This window comes from Monopterus albus, unplaced genomic scaffold (genome assembly GCF_001952655.1).
Source record: "Monopterus albus unplaced genomic scaffold, M_albus_1.0 scaffold84.1, whole genome shotgun sequence".
Lineage (NCBI taxonomy): Eukaryota > Metazoa > Chordata > Actinopteri > Synbranchiformes > Synbranchidae > Monopterus > Monopterus albus.
The window spans coordinates 269,333-290,727 of record NW_018127964.1 but is presented as its reverse complement, the minus strand read 5'-3'; the positions used below and the strand labels follow the sequence as shown (position 1 = coordinate 290,727).

The window sequence follows — 21,395 nt, the reverse complement described above, 5'->3', positions numbered from 1 at the left end:
GTGGAGACTGAAACTGTGGCAACACTTATTTTCATTACACTTAACTACCTGTGACAGAGTGCTAAGCTACAGGCTACAAAATGAGCTAGAAAGCAACCATACCTCGGATAGGCTGTCTCTGAACTGCCTTCATACTACACCCATGACTGTAACTAACATACGATACTTCCTATTTTTCTGACTCTGGCTCCCAGCCATTGGTCCATGTACTAAGATCCACCCCTTTGGCTCTTAAAGGTGTACATAACCTTGGCCGCTAGTCCTTACTGAAGTGATTCTGGGGAACTTCTACAGCACATACGTAACTCAATAATTCATTTGATTTTGATCACTAGAAAGCGCAAGTATATTCATGAAATAATGCCAAAGTAATGTAACATCTCTCTCCAAAATCAGCAGTCATTTGGCACTCGGGAAAGATGAGCGATTTGAATTAAACCGCTCACCTTACTGTATCTGGACAATTAGAATTTATTCTTTAGTGTCTATGTAGTCTGTGCTGCAGCACTGTATGAGACACATAACTTGATCTGAGCCAATCTATGCTACTACTGGAGGAATGGGTGGGGGTGAGCAAACAGGATAGACAGCAAGAGAAAAGCAGAGAAACATCTCAAGCTGACTGGATTTAACACCAGTAAAAAAGAGAAAGAGAAGAAGAGCATTTTACAAACAAAAAGAGAAAGAAAAAGAGAAGTGAGCTAAAGAAGGAAGAGAAAGGCAGGCAGCTTCACTGGGGCCTCTATAATCCCCCTCCCCTTGGACCGAAGAGTGGATGAATAATTGAATAAGGGAGTGATGACATCACACTTTGCTAACCAGTACAGCAAATGCTGGCTGGGAACTTTCCAACCCCCTTTTTCTCCTCATATTACCTTCACTCCCCTCACTTCATCTCTCTCTGTCCAGCTTCAGCTGTCTTGCTCACTTCACCCACCTAAAATCACCCTCTGATTATCCCTTGTTAACAATTACCCATCATATCACACATCATCCTGTTGTGTGACTCATGCTCATCCTCCATCCCTTGGCTTTTGTGCTATACATCATTTCTATAAACAGGTCTATGTTGTCATCTCCCATGGTTTTCTGTTTCTCTCTATTGCCCTGTCCAAAGATATTACTGTGTTTGTGCACCACTAAGAAAGTGAACAAACTGACTGCAGGCCACACTTAGTCTGTCTTTTCTCCATCTGTTTTGTTCCATTATCTGCCCATCCCAGATTTATTGTGCCATCCAAATCACAGTGTGGGTAGTAGGGTACTAGGAGGTACTATGATGTGTTTGAGTATTGTAAATTTTCTCTCATACAGATACATGTGATTCAAATTTAGCTGCTTCCTTTATTTTTATTAGCATCACCACAGAGATTCATACTCACCTGTAATTCTTGATTCAAAGGTCCTTTCTCCATCGGCTCTTCCTCTCACCTCCATTTGTTCTTCTTCATCTTCCTTCCTTTCCTTTTCTTCCCTCTTAACTTCTTCCCCCTCCCACTTTCTGCCCATGGTCCACAGGCTGCTGTCACTGACTGAGCAGCCAATCTTCTGTGTTGGACACAGCTCTGGTTGTCCGCCCTCCTCTTCAGCCCTCTGGAGCATTTCCTTCAGAGCAGCCATTGAGGTGAGGGCTGGTGGTGGCTGCATGAACAGAGCCTGAGCCTGAGAGGTGTACTCCCATTGGCTGCCATCGCTTCCTGCCTTCTCTTTTCTCCACTTCAAGTTATACAGTATATCTGGATCTGGAGTGATGACTGTGGGGTCAGGTTCTGGATCAGTGATCACCTTTGTTGGGGGGAAGGCGCTCTTGTTGCGGAAACGCAGCTCTTTGAAAGTCGTGACCTTTGGAGCTGCCCCCAGAGATGACACTGATGAACTGAGCGTCTTTTGGGGTTCCAAATGAGATGATCTCATTTCCGGGGGTGGATGCTCTGGCGGGGCATCACAGTCGGGTGTGAATGCTATGAGCCAATCAAAACGCTCAGGTTGTTCAGAGTTGGCAGGGAGAGTGCTGACATAAGGGGATGGCAAAGACGGCGGGATTGGAGGTAAGGGCCGAGGAGGAGGAGGTGGTGGTGGTGAATCTGGTAACCCAGCAGGATAATGGAAAGTCTCAGAGCTCATATTCTTCAGTTTAGTTTCATGTATTTTGCTGAGACCGGTGCTGTAGTAATGGTCGGAAGTCAGTCCACTGTTTCTTTTCCTTCTTCTTGCTATCTCAGTGAAGGAGGTGGTTCTTTGTGTGTCTTTGCTCTCCTCTTTCTTTTTGCCTTCTTCAGCTATTCTCAGATCTCCGTTCAACTTGGCTCTGCTGTGCCATTCATCTTTGTCAATATAGTCAGCATCACATTCCTTCTCCTCCTCCCCATCTTGTAGTCTGAACTCATTTGAGTCTGCAGATCTAGATGGGATAAGATTGTCTCCATCATCTTCATCCCCTAAGCCCCTGACACACACACCAAGCTCTGGGCTGAGTTTGAGAAGCTCAGCTTGGGTCAATCCTGCAAGCATAAGTAACTTTCGAATCTCTATATCCAGGGCATGGAAGGAGGGGGGAGGAGGCAGAGCAGGTGGAGGTGGTATGGCAGGGGGGGAAGAGGAGCAGATTGAGACAACAGGTGGAGGAGGAAGGGGTGGTGGCTGCATTGTAGGAGGTGGGAGGGACAGGGGTGTCTTTTCCTGTTCAGCTTGAAGAGCAGCAAGCCTCTGTGCCTCCTTCCTAGCAAGGTGGCGCCTACGGGGGGGAGGGATGGGAGGTGTTGGTGTGGGGATAGATGGGGGTGGAGAAGAAGTGGTGTATAGAGTGAGATAAGGAACAGGCTTAGAGGCAGGGAGAGGAGGGATTGATGGTGGAGATGGAGGAAGGGATTTCTCACACTTAAATGTGGTGAATGTGGGCGATGAGGAGTTAGGAGAGAATGTCGACAATGTAGGTGAGGTGGAGACAGCCATGGAGGTAGTCTCCCTGCTGATATTGATGTAGGTGTGGAGGTCAGAGCTCACGCTGGCGTGACGCACAGGGGGTTTTGGTGGTCTAGGTGGCGGCTCAACAGGGGAAGCGGTGAGAGAATCTGGAACAAGCGGATCATCGCAGTCTGATGGAGCAGTCAGGTCAACCCCAGCATCCGAAAACTCCTGAGAGTCTCCCATTGATCCACTGTGGCTTTTATACAACTTCCAGGGAATGTCGATGTTCCCCATTTCATCCATAACATCCGAAAGGTCCTGCTCTTTGAGATCTCCAAGATGAAATCCCTTCTCATGGAGTCTAGCAATGTAGGCCAGTTTTACCTCCCTGTTGACTTTCTCCAAACGATCCAGGTGATCTAATCGATCCCTTAGAACATCCCAGTGCTGTTCCCCTTCCAAATCCCAGCGAGCCACTTGGATCACCTGACTAAAGCGTTCCATTTTCCCAAACTCCCCCACTGATTCTAAGAAGTCAAGCAAGCTTAGTTTGGTAACCTCTGAATCACCTTTGACTCCTAAATAATCAGGAGAAGGGGTGTCCAGGGTAGAGGGGTAGCCCTCATCTGGGGAGCAAAGGGGAATTGGGCAAAGTGATGATAAGAAGGGATTGTGGCTAAGAGAAAGGGAAGGGGGAGAACACACAGGAGGCTGGCATTCAGGGGTTTGTGAAAGAGAGTGCTCTTTGGGGGACAAAGCAACAGAAAGATTATCTTGGTCTTGGGAAGAGCAGAGTGAGGCAGATTGATCCGCACAGTCAGACTCCAGATCAGAGCAGGAGCTGATGGAAGTGGAGGATGAGGAGGTAGAAGAGGAGAGCGAGAACTCCAGGAGGGAGGGAGGACAGTCACAGCATGAGGGAACCAGAGTGTCATCATCGTCGTCATCATCACTGTCAGCCTCCTCGACATCATCATCATCATCATCAATATCAATATTGCCACGGCTCTCTTCCTCGTCATCTTCTTCTTCTACCTTTATATTTTTCCTGTTTCCCAGATCAGCTCTTTCATCTGCATCCTTGCCTTCCTTTTGCAGATTGGCAGGAGGGAAGGCAGAGGGCTCCAGCTGGGTCTGTACTTGCAAGGTAGGCTCAGGTTGCTCTTTGCCCTCTGTCCCATCCTGCCCCTGGGGCAATAGGGATGGAGGAGGTGGTAGCTGCATTTCCTGTCTGAGAGAGATGGTGTTGTTGTTGTTGTGGTTATGGTTGAACATACTGTTGTTGTCTTGCGGGGAGCGCCCATCACAGCACAGACAGGGGAGGCTCGGCTTGTTGCAATTCGGGTCAAGAGGGAGAACAGAGGGAAGCGGAGATGAAGTGGCCGCAGGTGCAATTTGGGCTGCTGCCGAAAAGCAAGCACCTTTAGGTTTGGTTTTAGCTGATCTGGAGATGCCAGAACCCTGTTTTTGTGAGCCAAACCTGGACTGGCTCACTGGAGCTCGAGGCTGCACCCCCACCCTGCTCCTTGTAGGTACAACGCGGCCTTTAGTGGCCTGGCGTGGTGAGGAGGAGGTGACTGTGTTCATGTTTTTATCCTCTCTCTGAACACCATGGCCATGAGACTTTGGTACAGATAAGGTATTGGTCCGTCTGTTGACATCAAAACGCCGTGGCTTTGCAGGCTGAGAGGAGCAGCTAGAGGACTGCATTGTGAGAATGGGACTTTCTAGGATACTCTAATTTTTCTGTTGCTATAGAAACAAGCGTTATAAAGGCTGGACAGATCCAAGCTATGACGCGCCGTGACGGTCACATCTTGGCTTGACTCCCAAGAGCCTGTAACATCAAAGGAGACACACAGTGAATAACAACTATGAGCAAACTTTGCTCATGAAACACCTGCTCTACACGTTTTCTTATTAGGTCAAGTCTTTAAAGTTTCCTGTTCTATAATTATCACAGCAGTGATATGAACACACATGGTCTCACAGACATACCTTAAAAACTGCACAATATCAAGCATCACCAATTAAGGAAAATAATTTTTGTTATTTAATAAAACTGTGATAAAAATATACTGTTTAATCATTCATCAGTGAAGTCACAAAAGTGCCAAATATTCATTAGTTATCAGTTGTTTTCGATTTTTCACAATAGCAAAATTAATTTCTTGGGTTTTGCACTGTTTGTTGGACAACACAAGACATAAAAACATCATCTTGGATTTGAACATTTTTCACTTTTTTCTGACATTATGTAGATAAAAATAATCTGCAGGTCAATCACTGTATAGAATGGTAGTTTTATATTTATTTTTTCGGACAGTATAGTGTAGCTGAATTACTATACTATAGCAGAAAATGGTTTCACTATAGAATACATGTAGGCCTATATACCATTAAAATTAAATAATGTTTAGGGGTAATATTTGGGAACAATTTGGATTTGCAACAGTTCGGTAAAAGTAAACAATTGTTGGATATGTAAATAATAGAAGTGCCACTTCATTTCTATGCAGGTTTTCTCCACCTTGTTTTATCTGTTGTACCATTATCTTGATTTCAGATGGCATCTATCAACTTATTTAAATACACAAACACACAACTATAGCAAATATTGCACGAAATGATCCCCACAATAATAACTGCCAGCTAATTTGTAGTCGGTCACTCATGATTTTCATCTGTTGTGTTCAGCTTCACTGATATTCATGAGTTTACAGTAGTCAAGCTGTCTTCATCTGTGCCAGACCATCTTCACAAGCTGATAAGAGGGATAAGATCTAGCTAAAAAGAAAAGAAAAGAAAAAACTACATACCTAGGGCACATAACACATAATCAGGCAGCAGCACTGAACAACACCTGCCTTTTAAAAGCCCATCTACCGAAGGCTATTGCTCATAAAGGCTATTCCTTCACAGTGCCCTTCACACACTGTAACTGGGAAATATGAATTACCCAGGTGGGCCTCATCGGCACGGCCACTAAAGCTAGCAAAGCCTGAAACTAAAAGAAAAAACAGCGTTTCATCGTATGTAATTTAACCCATCCTGAGTACATGATTTATCCCTGCATTTATTGATTCCACAGAGCAGATGGAGACGGAGGATGGGAGGAGGAGGAGGTACCTCCAACCGCATCGCACTGATACAGGCCCATGTAGCCCTATTGTAACTCAAATATTACACGTATTTGTATTCCAGTTAAAACGGAAAATAATAATAATATGCTTATAGAAAACTGTTCTACAAATATCACTGTTAAGATCAGAATTCGATGTCTCAGATCTGCGCACCCTCCGTGTGGGAACAGGACGTTTTGCTTACCCGAACGGCTTCTGCGGGTTCATTTGAAAACGAAATAAGAGGCCAAAATGAGCTAATAAAATGGGACTCGACTCACGATTAAATTCTGGTAAAGATGGGTGCTGGTGTCCATCTCCTATGGGACTCTCGCATCTCAGACCGTCTGAACATGAAGCTCTCCTCAACGGTAACAGCCTCAGCGTCTGTGTTCTCGCGAGCTTCCAGCAAAACATCGTACCCCGCCCCCCTTCTCTCTATCTCGACCAAGCCGCACCCCTTACTCGCCTTATCACCACATCCAATTTACATGGTGTCATTTTCACCTCCCTTAAATGATTACTTTTTGAGATTAAGTGTTTAGAGGGAAAGTCTCATTTCATTTAATTGCTCTTAAATAATCCTGTTAGCAATTCATTCATCCATTCATTTATTAGCCTGTCTTCAAGATTAACTGCACACCTCAAGACAGTACTGCTGCACTATTTATTTTCCTTGTTATTAATTTATCTGTCAGTTACTTTCTTGATATCTCATGAACAGTTTTGTATATAAGGTTTTATAAAGTAGTCAAAATAACTATTATAATGGTTCGCAGAGCACAAAATACTGTATCTTCCAATTTTCTGTGATCAAAGGTCAGAAAGCTGAAAATATTGAATTTACCATTATATAGGCCTATGACAAAATGAAAGCAAGAAATTATCACACCTGAAATGCTAGAGAAGCAATTCTGTCTGACAAATGATCAAAGTGATAAATCAATTGTAAAAAAGTTGCAGAGAAGTTTCTCAAATTAATTGAGTTAACATTTCAGGTCCACATCCAGCACACACATAAATTAAAATAGTGGCCATGTATTACTTATTAAAATCAATAACATCTAGAACCAATACAAAAATATATGGAATTAAAAATCTACATTCAAAAATCTGTTGCTGCAAAATCAAAACCAGTTAGAGTTTTATTTTATTTGTATCTTCATCCTGCCATGCATCCCGCAGGGCAGACAAATATGAACACTGGATCGGTCAGTGTGCAATTTCATACATCTACTACATTCTCCAGTGGAGAAATGACAATAAATAGCTGACAGAGCAAATGACACTGGCTGTTTGATGTTGCTCCAAAGTATCTACATATCACTGAAACATTTTCTAAACATAGTCCCAGCCCTGTTTGGGTCATGCGGCTACAGTCAGAGCCTTGTCTTGGTAAACCCTCTTTAAAGGGAGAGGAGCTCCGAAGACAACCATTCTCTCTCACTTGTTCCTTTTGTAGATTTTCTTGGCAAAGTTGAGGAAGACTGAGTGAGGGAGGTTTTGAGCATGACATTCGATTAGTTTCTGTAGTCGCTGGTAGCTCTCATCTTCATATTTGTGGTACAGTTTTGGCATTTGCAGGGTGCTGTACAGTGCTTTGACCTTTTCTACCCTGGCGTCATCCTGCTGCCCATAACACGCCTGAGGAGCAGATGAAAATGAAATCAAGTGGGATCAGAAGGTAAATCCTAACACTGTTCATACTCTTCTGCACTTCCTTCTGTGATACGATTGTTGCATGCATTTTATTAATTCTATGCATGCACAAAATAATATTTTAATATTCATGATGTTTGTGTGAAGGAAATAGTGCACCATAAATACACAGTATACTGTACTATATAATCACACTCCTTTAGTTTAAACTGAATTTTTGCATACAACTATGATCCACAGCCACATAATCTCAAAGCACGTTTTAAAGAGAAGGGGTTGTTATCGGAGGACCCACCTCCAACTCTGCTCTCTGTTCAGGAGTCATGATTTCCAGGGCTGTCACTACCAGCCAGCTGCACTTGTTATCCTGGATGTCTGTCCCAATCTTTCCTGTGACAGCAGGGTCACCATAACAATCTAGGTAGTCATCCTGCAAATGAAACACTCAGTGGTTATCAGCTCTGTAGCACACTATTTGATGTGTGACATGAAAGAGGAATGATGTGTAAGAGTAATGACCTGTATTTGGAAGAACTCTCCCATCTCAAGTAAGATGTGTTTGGCATTATTGTGTTCTTCTTCACTTTTGATTCCAGCCTACAAATGTAAGGAAAGAGCATAACAATACTCTGTTATTATCTTTGTTCAGAGTCACTAATTCACTGCCACCCTTCAGTGTCGTCTCGATCATGTCTACAGGGGTTTTTCCATTATATGAACCTATTGAAACCTGTCACCCCACATAATGCTTGTCACAGGTTCTGCTTTTCCCCCTCATTTTGGAGATTCATTCTGGGAGCCAAATTTTGCCGCCCCTCAGGAGGTAGTACTAAAATCAAGTACAGGAACACGAAGGGGGAGGGGGTGGGTGCGAGTAAAGCTTCACACCTCAAGCATGAGCATTACAAGCACTGTATTGTAAACACACAGTTGACTGCATGTGTGAGAGGGGAGCAGCCCCTCCCTCCTCTACACAGAGACCAACACAGAGAGAAAATACAGTGGAAAAACAAAGCAGGATGGTCTGCTTTAACCCCAGAGGCTATGCTTGGTGATGGTTAAGGGAATTACGAGGTTTACCGCTCATTAGGTTCCAATAGTGGAAACACAGCTTATGTGTTACTCCTATCATGTGTTTATACACCGACACTCACCATGTACATTGCAGCTGCCACTGGGAGATAAAAAGAGTAGAAGGCAGTCTTGTATTTTACAATAGCTTTGTACCTGGAAGACAGTTACCAAAATCTTTACATTTATTTGCGTTGGTAGACAACATTCTTCTCTGCAAATTTACTTCACAGATATAAGTTGACAACCTTTCCATGGTGAATCTGTTGAGGTCAATCTGACCGGGGGGAGCGGTCATGAGGTCCAGCGCTTGGCCGAGCTCTGTCTGGTAAGATGTCTAAAACACAGAGAGATGCAGTAAGAATCCTGAGTTACTGTGTGTGTGCTGTGTATTCAATCCAGACTTACAGTTTAATACCTCAGTAAATAGCTCCAGTAGGTGAACATAGTAGGGCTGATCTCTGCAATGTCTGCGAAGCAGTCTGTAGACAGATCCTTCCAAAAGAAATGAATCATTGATGGCGTCCAGACCTATTCCATCCTTAAACAGAAACAGGAAGGATTTACATGAGAAACTGGACACACTATTAATAGTAAAGAAAAAAGATTACAACACTACATGGAAAAAAAAATTAAGTCACCCTCTTGTACCAGCAGGGCTGTCCTCTCCGAGTCACAGATGTATCCATGATATCATCTGCCACAAGGAAAAACGCTTGAAGCTGCAAGCAGAAGACACACAATTGTAACACTTCACAACGTAGAGAAGGTAACATTGGTGTCATTATAAGTCTGAGTTGGTGCTAGTGAGATGATGTTTTAGAAACAATTAAAACGGCACATAAAGTTAAAAAACTGTCATGCAAGACTGATTCTCTGAGGGTAGAGTCTGTATCAAATCTTAATCACATCAACAAAATTAACATAATAGGTAGATGAATTTGCTAGTTGTGTAAATCAACTGGTTTGAAATATAAGAGGCTAAATTTTAAAGCACATGGATGAATGAATAGTTTTATCCTGAAGTTATCCTGTACTTTTAGTAATGTCAACAAATACCATAATGAGACCAAAACCAATTCATTCCCAAGCCCATTTATGCCTACATAATGTGTAAATGTTTAAAATTATGCCACAGATATATAATTACATGTTCTAAAAGGCATGTTAACTTCCTTAAATAGCTAGGCACTTTAGTCTTTGGCAAATGTCACTCAACTAGAAAAGAATTTGTATTTAATGGGGGCTATATATAAGGATTTGATCCACTAGTGTGTATTTACTGTAGCAGATGAGAGCACTTGGGACTTCCTAAAAATAAACTAGTGTCCATATTAATTGTAATACAGGAACATCTCACTCAATGCACAAAAGAGTTGGTTACATCAGGCTTTGGCAACACTATTTTTGGTCTTTAAATGGGACCTGATGACAGAAAAATGTGGATTATTGCCAGACTTAGTATATGATTCGCCATAACACATCCTTACCAATTCAATGCACCAGCCAACCATCAGAGCCCGTTGCACTGTGTGCTGGGTGAGCTGGGCGGGTGGAAGAAGCTCCCTCAGTGAGCCAATCACAGACAGGCCTCTGTTCCGCTTACCTCCAGCAGTATTGTACACCAAAACCTAATAACAAAAAATACTGATAAGGATTACATGAAATAACACTAAAGGTACATGTCAAAGAACACAGGGCAGTAAACAAAAGAGCCAACATACCTCTCGCAATCTGTTCAAGGCATCATCCAACACCGGATCGGTGAAGTCTCCCTCTGTGAGCTCCGTCACCAGCTCCTCAAAGTGGGCTTCAAACAGCTGAGGGTCTGACAGCAAGTCCATTCTGCTGTGCGTACCATTGCAAGTACTGTCTCCCTGGTAAGACGAGGTGCACAACAGACTTGTGTTTTTTAACTTAGGCGGGGAGAAGGCCAGCAATATTTTTGGAGCTTGAATGACCAAGCTTAGCACACGCCTCATCCCCAAATAAACAACAGCAAGCAAGCTACGGTGAAACTTGTAGGAGAGTATGTACTAGCTATTTATACACCCCACATAACGCTAAAAACTTGTTCCTTATTCCTGATATGAAAACTGTAGGGCTAGCCAAGTTAGTCTCATGTCATACTAAGATCCGTAACGACAGTAAGGATTAGGTAAAGCGAATTTCTATTTGCAAGCAAAGTCCCTTGTAATGAAAGGAAACGTTAACTGACGCTAGCTTTTATTGTTTTCCTGAATCCAGTCTGTTGACTAAGATAGCTACAACATACAGAATCAACATATTTTTTGGTTCCTACACGTCTTTACATACCATAATGATACTGCCCCTTTGTCCCAAATTATTCAGCGTAATACAGCTGAAAAGCGTATCTTCTGTTTCTTCGTCTTGCTGTCAAACTGAAGTCTGTGAACGTCTCCTAAAACCAGGATGTGTATTTTGTAGTTCGTTGTACCACCACTGTTCGGTTTTATTACAAAGCAGCAGAACTAAATTTCCCGACATTCATTGCGAGTGGCCTATGTGGGCGTAGATTTTAAAAGCTCCATTTGACATTGAGCGCTTTTATTGGCTCATAGCATCGAACCAGGATGGGCTTTCACACTGCTTGACCAGTAAGATTTGAGAAGAGGCGGGGTTTAAGTGGAGTGAATGAGACCACTGGGTGAGATTGATGGCAGTTTAGTTAATGGGAGGGAAAAAAAGACAAAATACACAAAAATATTAACCTTCCATTACTGTCTGGGAATTTACAATATGTACAAAGCGTCAACATTTAATTTTATGTCTATTATTTATTTCATATGTTGAAATACATAACTTAGCATTGAAAGTTTTGCCATTGACAAGGCGTTTAAAATCCAGAATAGGGTGTCTTATTCAGATATATTTATTGTTCAGGTATCGAGGCTCTATCCTGTTAAGGCTGCCATACGCATACATTTCTTCAAATAAATAGTGTTTTATGCAAGATAGGAGGTAGAACCACAGCCCAGTGACTTAGTAAGGGAGTGTATGGGTTTGCCTGCATCTGTGTAAAGGCAAAGTGTGAATGCATGTCAGTTTTTAAAATTAGTTACATACCTATACGTGTATCCAAATGTGCCTTTACTGATATGGAGTCAATATTATCACTTAGTGAGCACACCTAAAAGACTTTCAAAAAATAAAAAATAAAACTTCAATCTGACACAGATGTATTGATACACTTCAAAATCCAGTATCGAGAGCTGCCAGGCCCATCATATGTTCACTGTCTTTGGAGTGTCCACTTTTTTTTTTTTTTCCATTTAACCACACATAAATGGTCTTAAATGGTAAATGGTCTTATACTTGTATAGCGCCTTTCTATGCTTTTACAGCACACTCAAAGGCGCTTTCACATTATTCGGCCATTCACCCATTCGCACTCCCAAGCACTCACACACCAGTGACATCACCGGGAGCAACTGGGGGTACAGTGTCTTGCTCAAGGACACTTCGACATGTTGACTGGACAAGCCAGGAATCAAACCGCTAATCCGCCAGTTAGGAAATGACCCGTTCTACCTCCTGAGCCACAGCTGCCCCCACAACCCTTTCCAAGTCCACAGGGAACCGTGCCAACTCAAAGTATGAAGCCTGACCTTGTAACAAATATAATAAATATATCTGCACATTTAATGCAAGAGACTCTTATGTCATCAGAGTCACAGTGCATTTTACACCTCTGTATCAGGCTGCTTTAGTCTATATCATAGATATGCCTGTGCATATCTATGATATGGACTCAAAATCAAGTTAGGATGCAGAGGCATGTTTGGAGCCATCTGGCAGTAAACTCTGGGAACTCTGCACATCTTTGCCTCCAACCTTTTCCTTCAGCTGTCAACACATTTCAAATGACTACTTTCATGTCTTGGGTGCAAGAGGAAATAAAGTAATAAGCATTGTTAAAACATGCAGATAAAAACATTCTGAGGACATGTTACGTAGTTACACAGGCAGTCAGGATCTAATGCACAAGGTTCCTGCTGTATTTGGGAAGCTGCAGCAAAACATGCACATATGCAAATCAAACCACCGTGTCCAGGGACCACCCACAGAGAATGCATTTCGAAGGCTGAGCAGGTGACTGTGGCGTGCAGTGTTAGAAACGCTGGCTACCATTCTTTGAAGGGCAATGTGTAGGTGGCAAAATGTGGAAACACTAGGAATGTGAATTGCAAAAAGAAAAAGTCAAAATTAGGAACCCACTAAAGGGTTTTCCATGTGAGAGCATTTTTCCTAATGTGCAACTTCATACTCAACTAACTATGCTTATTGAGATTAGGGTTGCAGCGGTATGAGATTTTCTTGCTATTACAGTATATGGTATTAAACAATTATTATGATTATTATTATTATCAGCTACAATGACCCTCAAAAGAATGAAAACAAAAGGATGTTTTTTAATTGCAAGTGACTGTGAGAGTTGATTGAGCTGCACTGTAGCTCTAGATTGACCCTACAGATAAACATAATTATAAACATGATTTTTAAAAAAGCATGCAACTAAAGCATGTTAATTTGCATCTTAGCACCAGTAGTAGAGGAAGTATGAACTGCCTTTACTTAAGTAAAAATATTAATATCACACTGTAAAAGTACCCTACTCTGTAACAAGAAAAAGTCCAGCACTGAAAATGTTAAGTTAACGTATCATGAAAATGTACTTAAGGTATTAAAAGTATAAGTAGGCCACTCATTGTAGAAAAATGCTTTACTATATATCATATACTGTTATATATTATATCATTAAATTAATAGCATATCACTCATACATTGATGTTAAAGTGGGCTTTAATGTTGTAGTTGGTTGAGGTGCAGCTCTTCTGCACTACTTTGTATCCAAGTGCAACTATTGATTATTTTCATTAGGGATTAAACTGCTGAGTTTTTCTCCATTAATCAACTTGTGAGATGTGCCTTCACAATGTTATAAACGATTATCAAAATACTTGTTAAGTTAATTGTAGGTGCACAACAGCGCAACCAGACTGATCCTGCCTGTACCCTCAATTATGCATGGTAGGATAAACATCAATTTTCATACCATAGTATATCATAAAACTGCTGTACCGCTGCAACCCTAATTGAGATGCATTTTTTTGGAAGTGGAAGACAAAATAAGGGCTTCCATGATCACATCACCTGAGCGATCCCGTGGGTAAATAGCAAAATGTACAAAATGAGCCCCCAAGCATGTTGCAACCCATATTTATGTAATAGGTTGAATGTACATGTGATTAAGTGGTTGCTGTAGTATGGATAGTGGAGTTCTGTCTCCAGAGTTGCTGAGAAGATGTTTCCAGAGGAGTACTGAGTGGGAAGAAGAGGAGAATACAGCAGAAAAGATGGTTCTAGTAGGATGGTCTCAGCCAATGTTGGACTTGTTCTGTTGGTGGAAATACCACACTGGCCAGAAAGAATCAGGAAACAGTTTCACTGATTTTGAACAGTGAAATAAGTGTGAGCTCTGGGATGAAGATAAGAGTGATAAAGAGCACCACTGAATAAGGCCATGTGCACTGTTGGCTTTAGGAAACAGAGGTGACAAAGAGAAAAAGGAGGGAAAACTTTGAAAATTTCAATACTACTCTGTTTCATCAGCATGCTTTTTGCCCCTTACCACCTTACTAAATTGTATGCCTCCTGTTTTCCTCCCCAATCCTTTCTTCACCCTCCTTTTCTCTTTACAGCACAGACTCTGAGTAGAGAGCTCCCGCAGATCCATGCGGCGGATGAGGCGTCATTAATCGACGTAGTGAAGCTGAGGACGAGGAGCTTAAATCTCCACAGCTGCGCAGGTGGATCCCCTCTGGTGCCCGCTCACTGTAGTGCCGGTTGTGTCGACTGTCACTATGAGAATGGTGGTGTCCACGATGATGAGGACGAGAGTGATGATTGGGGTGCCCTCGGCTGGTGCCCCAAGCGGTCCGCAACACCTGAAGATGATTTTATCAAGCACAAGTTTAGACTAGACAGCTGAACACTAGACAGCTTGATTCTGATGTACAGAACTGGAGATGTGCGTAGCTCATTGTAGAAAGTTAGTACAGGAGCAAAATAATGTTTTACATCTGAGCTCATTGTCATACTTGCTCCATGGGTAGGTGGTTTGTGGCAGCACCATCAGCTCCACTACGTCTCTTAGGCCCCTGTCCCATGCTCCCAGGATGCTCTGAGGAGGGAGCCAAGTTGCGTTTGGAGCGCTGCAGGAAACGAGCCACCAGAACTCGAGTCACCTGAAGTAGAGAAAAAAAAAAAGATAAGTGTAGGGGAATAAGGGAGTCTGGAATAAAAGAAATGAGCAATAGTACAGCTGTTGCTAAGACATAGGGGAACTGTCATCAATTCCAGACTTGCCTTAAGGTCTCCGAGGGAACGGTGGCAGTCTTTAGGTATACGCAGTGGTGAGGTGGGTGGGGGTTTAGGGGGCACCTGCACCCCTGTGGCTACTGATTTCATGCTGCATTTCCTGGGCAAAGCTGCAGCAGGAGGCGAAGAGGTCCGAGGCAACAAACATGCCTCAGAGGATGGACCTTTCACATATGGAGTCAGAAAAAATGAGAAAGGCTTTGGAACCATATTGAAATTATTGATGAATTTTCCTCATGTTCATACAAACATTTAGGGTAACTTCTACAGTGTAACCATACTGTACCTTATCTTTTTCTATGTTCATTACATACTGCATGTCAGATACTGTGTGCAGACTTTGCTGTGGCAGCATTTCTAATGTGTAGACAAACATTTAAAATTACACTGTGCCATCTGACAATAATGTAAATGAAGAGCTGGTGAGGCACATTATGGCAGTAATCAAATCACTGCTAATTTAGATGTTGTTTAAGAGTTTCATAGAGTAAATAACATCTAAATGAAAACAGATTTGTATGTCTCCTCTGGTCCTTAAATCTGCACCAGTGTCTAATAGGGTGGCCATTGGCTACAAATGTATTGAGGTATATCTTATCAAAACAATTTAAACACGTTTTCTTTGATTAGGCAATCTATAATGAATACAGACAGGAAAAAAGGGAGAGGCAGTGACAGCATGCAGCAAAGGTTTTGAGTCAGATTTAAATAGAACATTTTCTATATTTTAGACCATCACATGTTAAAGCCCTTTACTTAAAAGCTCTTACCTGTGTCTGTAGATGCCTTACTGCTTCTAGAGCCAAAGTCAACTGGAGAAGAGGGGACAAAAGTTAGATTATGGAAACTGTAAACTTAATGTAAGAGATGTATTCATGTTGACATCTGAATCACCTGTATCAGTGGAGGAGCCAATGCCTGGCTCACTGTGTGACCTCACAAGACGTAAGAACCCCTCACTGTCCCTTCTTACGCTTTCTCCATTTTTCTCACTCATCCCTCCCCTTCGACAGAGGCTCAGTGGCTGTTGTGGGAGGGGCAGCCCATTACCTTGACCACCTCCTTGATCACGAGCAGCTGAGGAGAATGAAGTGGGAGGAACAGCTGAGGGAGTGGAGGGGCGAACTCGAATCTCGGGGATTGAAGATCGTTGTTGAGAGTTGGAGGCCACAATTGCTTCCAGCTGGGAACAACTACTACTAGCTAACATGGCCTGGCGACGTAGTACTGGGGACCTGCAGGACGACACAGGAGACGACAAAATAATATTTCTGGTTGTGCTAGTTACAGGGTTAAGTTTGGATTTAACCTGGATTTTAACATAAAAAAGTAGTTTACATTTCAATAATACTGCACTTGAATAAACAGTTCATATCTCTACACCATGCCATACTGTGTGTGTGTGTGTGTGTGTGTGTGTGTGTGCAGGTCTCACCTGTATGTTGTGGTGGCTGTGCTGGGTGAAGAGCAGGAGTTGGACCTCTCTCCTCTGAGGAAGCGCCTGGCTCTTGGTCCTCCTGCCAGAGGACTCTCTGGTGTCTGAGACCGAGGACCATAGTAGCTGATGTGTTCCCCTCCATCACCCCCATCTCCCCTTTCACCAGTGTTCCTGTTGTCCCTCTCCCCCTGGTTCCTTAGCCCAACCTCCAGCAGACATGAGTCCTCTGATGGGGAAGAATCATCAGGGATGTCCACAATCTCTGACATCAACAGAGATCCACTGTCCATAGACACTAGTAAAAAAAACATTAATTTATTATGAAGACCAAAATTTAAACCCTGTATTTGAAATACATACTGATGTGTGACATGTAAAGTCCATGTTAAGACTTGCCTTCTGTTCTTGTACTTATATTTGTTCAACCTAACAACTAACATCTAACCAACTATCCAATCAAATTATTATCACAATAACATTATTTTTGCCAGGCTCATATTTTTCAACATCCCATTTGAAAAGACATTTACAGTATAATATAAATGACTTGGATTTGGGTAAAGGGGACTCAACCCGGACTATCTTTGGTGACTCGGACTTGACACAGACTCGAACACTGGGGATTCGAGACTCAACTCAAACTTGAGGTTTAGAGACTCAACAACAACGCTGGCTCAAGGCTAAAGTTTTTGTTTTGTTTGACCAAGACTTCACTGAAATAATAAATTAACAATAACATAAAGTAAAGAAAAGCATTAAATAATTGATATTATTATTATATTATTGGTTTGTTTACAATCAACTAATTATTAAAGTTAAATGCATTATCCTGAGTTAATCATATCACCAAAAGTGCCACTCCTCCTTTCAACTAGTGACTCTGTAGCAAGATGTGTTTTCTCACCTTCTCCACTGAAGCCAGTAGAAGTTCCTCTCTCTCCAGACAGCTCAGTGCCATGCGGGTCGAACATTGTTGCCTTGATAGTCACAGTAGACAAAGGTCAGCATGGCAGCCATGTATGTTATGCTGAACAAACACACACACACACATAGATATCACAGGTCCATACACACATGCTCACCTGGCTGGCAGCTCTCTGTCCCATCACAGCTTCATAAGGAGGGGGGCAGTCAGTGGGATACAGGGGAACGGGGCTCTCCATTGAGCCATTATAGGTGATGCTAAATGTTAATACAAAAATAACAACAATAATTTTCTTGGGGTCACTCTGTATTCCATTAGGATGCTCATATGTCTGTTTTTTTTATATGTGGTACCTCTGAGCATCTGTCTCAGAGCTGCAGGTGTACTCAGGAGGATAGTAAGGGGGTGGAGGGATGGGTGGGACAAACTCCTCAAAGTCCATGATGTTGGTTAGGAAGGCATCCTGAGGAGTGGTGCATTCGGGGTTAACTGAACGAGAACGGTGTGGGGCCAGCTAGACAGGGAGAGGGGGGCATAATTCACAACCACAGAACAGATAAGTAGTTATAGGCTATAACTTTGTATCATGTGTTTTTAAATCCTAACCTCTTAAACCAGCAGAATATTTAATTTGCAGAGCCAGTCTGATAAATGCAAAATGTGCTGTGGCTGTGCTCACCAGGTGCACAAGGTCCAGGGAGAATATGTGGATACTGCAGGTCACAGTGGACAGAGTACAGATGATGGTGGAGAGAATGCTGAGACCACAAGCACTGAACAAAAGGTCCTGCAGAGAAATAAACACATAAGTATTTTTTAGGCCATTTAGTTAATGCTATGTTCCATTAGGGTATCCACTGCACTCTAGATGAGACACATCCTACCCACCGTCAGCTGGTGCCTGAGTGAGTGACAGTCAGCGTTCAGGTAGAGGACCAGGGTCTCCTCCTCTGTGATGGAGCAGGACTGAGTGGGCGTGCAGCATACACACAGGCCATTGTCCACCTACACATATTCCCATACACAGTTGATCAGTGTGGAGTACTGATCTGCACACTAAAGTGATACATATTGTGACATTTTTGTATCACAATGTATTGAATTTCAATATTGTCCCATCCCTACTAAAAACTATTCCCTGACTCATTCCCCAAGCATCTGGCCAGACAGGCATTTCAGCATGAGGCTTAAGACAACACTTGCATAATGTTCTGTACCTGGCAGGTGAGCATGGACTTGACCATCTGTGCATTCTGACAGGAGAGCATTGAGCCGGCCAGGCTGAGGATCACACAGACTGCAGACAGCAGCATGAACAGTGACACCTGTAGGGGAGCCCAGAGCCAAGGTTTGATTTAGAGCAGGCCATTAAAAGAAGGCCTAGAGAGTGTAGAGTGTTTTTCTAACCCAAGACTACAGCTGGTGATATATAACAGATTAACACATCTTTGGCCAGATACGAGGAACTGATAAGTGTTTCTGGATGAACTGTACACTTTTTGCCCCCGTGTCACTAGGATATCAACCATCCCCAAATTTGTTGCGGGTTTTGTTTGTAGTGACTTTACTGACTCAAATTAAGCACAATGTAAGCTCAGTATAAAAGTACTGTTTTATATGAAAGTCTAAAAACATTTTACAGCTAAACTTTGGTGCAGAGAAACTCTACAAATGCCCTTTAGGTTAGGTCAAAATATACATACCTTTACTTTTCACTTTTCAAGGTCAAGAATAAACTTTGAATCTCAGCCTTTAAGCCAATATGGAGGTCAAAAACACTGGAACAATCATCACCATCCATCTGTTATTTTTATCATGGTGCATATTAGGCTATGGATCAAATTTGCAATAGGCTATGTCAAATCACAGCCAGATTGAAACAAAGTAAACCTGGGCTTCTCTGACTCTGGGGAATTCTTTGCCCTGTTGGTACTCCAGCCTTGTTCAGTCGCACACAGTTCAACACCTATAGTTTAGCCATGAATGCTCCTTTATCAGCTGGAAATGTACACACCACCAATGTCAGAGGTCTCCTCCATGAGATTATTCCAACTATTCCTGATGCCACCACCTAGAAACAGACATTGCACACATGATAGGAAACACTCTTTAAGATTGCTTGTTCAATTGTTAACACTGTGTGTTGTCAAATTTACACTTACAAAGAAGCCAGCCCAAAATGGGCAGGACTGCCTCACGCGGGCTGAGGAGGTGAAGGCCATGCTGGTGAAAGAGAAGGCCAGAACCATTGCCCCCAGGCCCAGGTGGCATAGCCCCAGATACAGGAGCAGGCGTGCACCACCAGGTGCACGGCCCGACATCCCCCTGCGGCTGTCCGACCAGCCTCGAGACCCTGAGGCTGAAGCCACGCTGCTAGAGTCTGATGGTGAAGGCATGTTGGGCTTGTCTGTGTGTCGAGGCGGCTGGGAAAGATTTCACTCTGGCTTCACAAAGCAAAGCTCAGGTATATGGGTAGAAGCACAGGAGAGCATAAGAGAAAGAGTCATAAATGCTGGCACTCTGTCACTATTATGTACCAAGCTCTCCAATGGCAGGTGACATAGGTGCTCCGCAATGCTCCATGGTGCACACTGTAATCTGATCAGTGAGACCAAGAACTTTGACAGCAGAAAGTGAACAGAAAGCAATTTCTAAACACTGGTAGCCTGCGTACTTGCCTCATTTGAGCTTTCAGCCAAGATACTAAGAACCAGTGCAGTGTCTCTTTCACCCCATGCAGTTCACAGGCCACTATAGCCTATAGTATGGTCTGTACCACTCTCCTGCTCAGTCATTCTCTGATTATCACACAACACAAATGGGGTAGTTGGATGCAATCTTCACATTATTGTTATACTCATTTGCTTTTTCATGCTCCCTCCTCTCCATCTTCTGCCTGCCACCTCTCTCTCCTCTAACCACTGGCATTGCGGTAACCGGAGACCTGAGCAGGCCGCAAATTCTTAAACATCTCAAAGAAAGCAGCTGGTCTGTCGTTGACTCAGCCCCAGCAGTGATGACATGAGCCAGTCAGTCCGTGTTCACCCAGGAGGAGCACAATCCGAACATGTGCGCTCCCTTCTCGCCACCTTATGTTAGATCCTCATCCTGTCAAGGAAAAGATGGACCAGAGCTCCAAGATCACAGCGGTTCGTTCGCGACTATTTACCTCGACGTGAACGGGAATTAAATATCTTCAGTCGATTTTCAAACTGCACCATAACAGCAGATGGACTAAAATGAATCCTTCCTCGCAGGTTTCGATCTTTGACAACTCCACCTCGGGGGTTTTTCGGTGGTTTACACGCTCCTAGGCCCCCCTCCTACTCCTCCTCCTCCGCCGCCTCTTTCCTCCCTGCAGTCACGCGGGCATCCCGTTCAGCCCGTGTGTTTGTGTGTGTATATGTATCCCGGACGTTTACCTCACTGCCTCCCACCAGACGTCACATGAGCAAAACAACATAGCCGATATCCTACCTATACCGATAACATTCTTAAATCCACCCGAGTTTATCTTTAATTCTTCCTTTTGATAGCCCCTCCCTCTGCCACCCTCACGCCTTTCCTCTGTTCTTCAGTAGAGCTCGGACATGGGAGAAAATGTATCGTTCCTGCAAACCGAAACCTATACGTGATGACAAGGCACGCAGAACGTGCATGCAACTTGAAGATGCGGCAGAACGCGCACACACCGTCGTGGTGCTGATGCTGGGAAGGAGGGGCCGTTGCTTGGCGACGGGCTCCGGCTCTTGCCGTTGCAGCAATAAGGGGCAAACGGTATTAACACTGTATTGAGAGGATAGTAGTTAAAAAGAAGGCGGCTGTATGCTAGTATGAATGTCCCACAGGTGCCTGCCTGGTCTAAACTGTA

General features: G+C 43.2%; 3 protein-coding genes across 5 annotated transcripts in view; all 3 read right to left on the bottom strand.

Annotated features, from left to right (window-relative positions):
• Positions 1-6,433, bottom strand: part of rusc1 (RUN and SH3 domain containing 1) — a 13,644-nt gene extending 7,211 nt beyond the window's left edge. The window contains exons 1-2 of one of the 2 annotated variants that reach the window (XM_020607217.1): positions 6,311-6,433; positions 1,383-4,744 (exon numbers count right to left, since the gene is read on the bottom strand). In XM_020607217.1, coding sequence (XP_020462873.1) covers positions 1,383-4,617 — 3,235 coding nt within the window. In that variant the 5' untranslated portion in view covers positions 4,618-4,744; positions 6,311-6,433. The remainder of the gene's footprint in view (positions 1-1,382; positions 4,745-6,310) is intronic. The other variant, XM_020607218.1, reaches the window with a different exon arrangement.
• Positions 6,434-7,156: 723 nt separating this feature from the next.
• fdps (farnesyl diphosphate synthase (farnesyl pyrophosphate synthetase, dimethylallyltranstransferase, geranyltranstransferase)) lies at positions 7,157-11,344 on the bottom strand. Of its 2 annotated transcripts, XM_020607121.1 has the most exons (10): positions 11,076-11,344; positions 10,484-10,636; positions 10,250-10,390; positions 9,401-9,481; positions 9,178-9,300; positions 9,008-9,096; positions 8,843-8,915; positions 8,208-8,285; positions 7,984-8,118; positions 7,157-7,673 (listed from the first exon to the last, which is right to left on the bottom strand). In XM_020607121.1, the coding sequence occupies exons 1-10, from the start codon at positions 11,076-11,078 to the stop codon at positions 7,473-7,475; spliced, it is 1,077 nt and encodes a 358-aa protein (XP_020462777.1). In that variant the 5' UTR covers positions 11,079-11,344; the 3' UTR covers positions 7,157-7,472. The 2 variants fall into 2 exon arrangements, with proteins under 2 accessions (XP_020462777.1, XP_020462776.1); XM_020607120.1 differs by lacking the exon at positions 11,076-11,344 and having other exon boundaries at positions 10,484-11,018.
• Positions 11,345-12,263: 919 nt separating this feature from the next.
• fam189b (family with sequence similarity 189 member B) lies at positions 12,264-21,119 on the bottom strand. Its single transcript, XM_020607290.1, has 14 exons — positions 19,687-21,119; positions 19,539-19,595; positions 18,742-18,849; positions 18,413-18,529; positions 18,204-18,311; positions 17,878-18,038; positions 17,682-17,781; positions 17,504-17,576; positions 16,597-16,894; positions 16,056-16,396; positions 15,932-15,973; positions 15,150-15,325; positions 14,882-15,028; positions 12,264-14,728 (listed from the first exon to the last, which is right to left on the bottom strand). The coding sequence occupies exons 1-14, from the start codon at positions 19,918-19,920 to the stop codon at positions 14,477-14,479; spliced, it is 2,214 nt and encodes a 737-aa protein (XP_020462946.1). The 5' UTR covers positions 19,921-21,119; the 3' UTR covers positions 12,264-14,476.
• Positions 21,120-21,395: the final 276 nt, after the last annotated feature.

Bases quoted from the DNA above. Each gene is read 5' to 3' on its own strand.
- fdps (XM_020607120.1), bottom strand. From the start codon at position 10,741: ATGAGGCGTGTGCTAAGCTTGGTCATTCAAGCTCCAAAAATATTGCTG. The intron at 8,286-8,842 runs GTGAGTGTCGGT...TTACATTTGTAG, and splicing joins TGGCAGCTGCAATGTACATG to GCTGGAATCAAAAGTGAAGA. The intron at 8,119-8,207 runs GTCATTACTCTT...TTTCATTTGCAG, and splicing joins GAGAGTTCTTCCAAATACAG to GATGACTACCTAGATTGTTA.
- fam189b (XM_020607290.1), bottom strand. From the start codon at position 19,920: ATGCCTTCACCATCAGACTCTAGCAGCGTGGCTTCAGCCTCAGGGTCT. The intron at 18,850-19,538 runs GTGTGTACATTT...GCTCCCCTACAG, and splicing joins GGAGACCTCTGACATTGGTG to GTGTCACTGTTCATGCTGCT. The intron at 17,577-17,681 runs GTGAGCATGTGT...GTGACTATCAAG, and splicing joins GACAGAGAGCTGCCAGCCAG to GCAACAATGTTCGACCCGCA.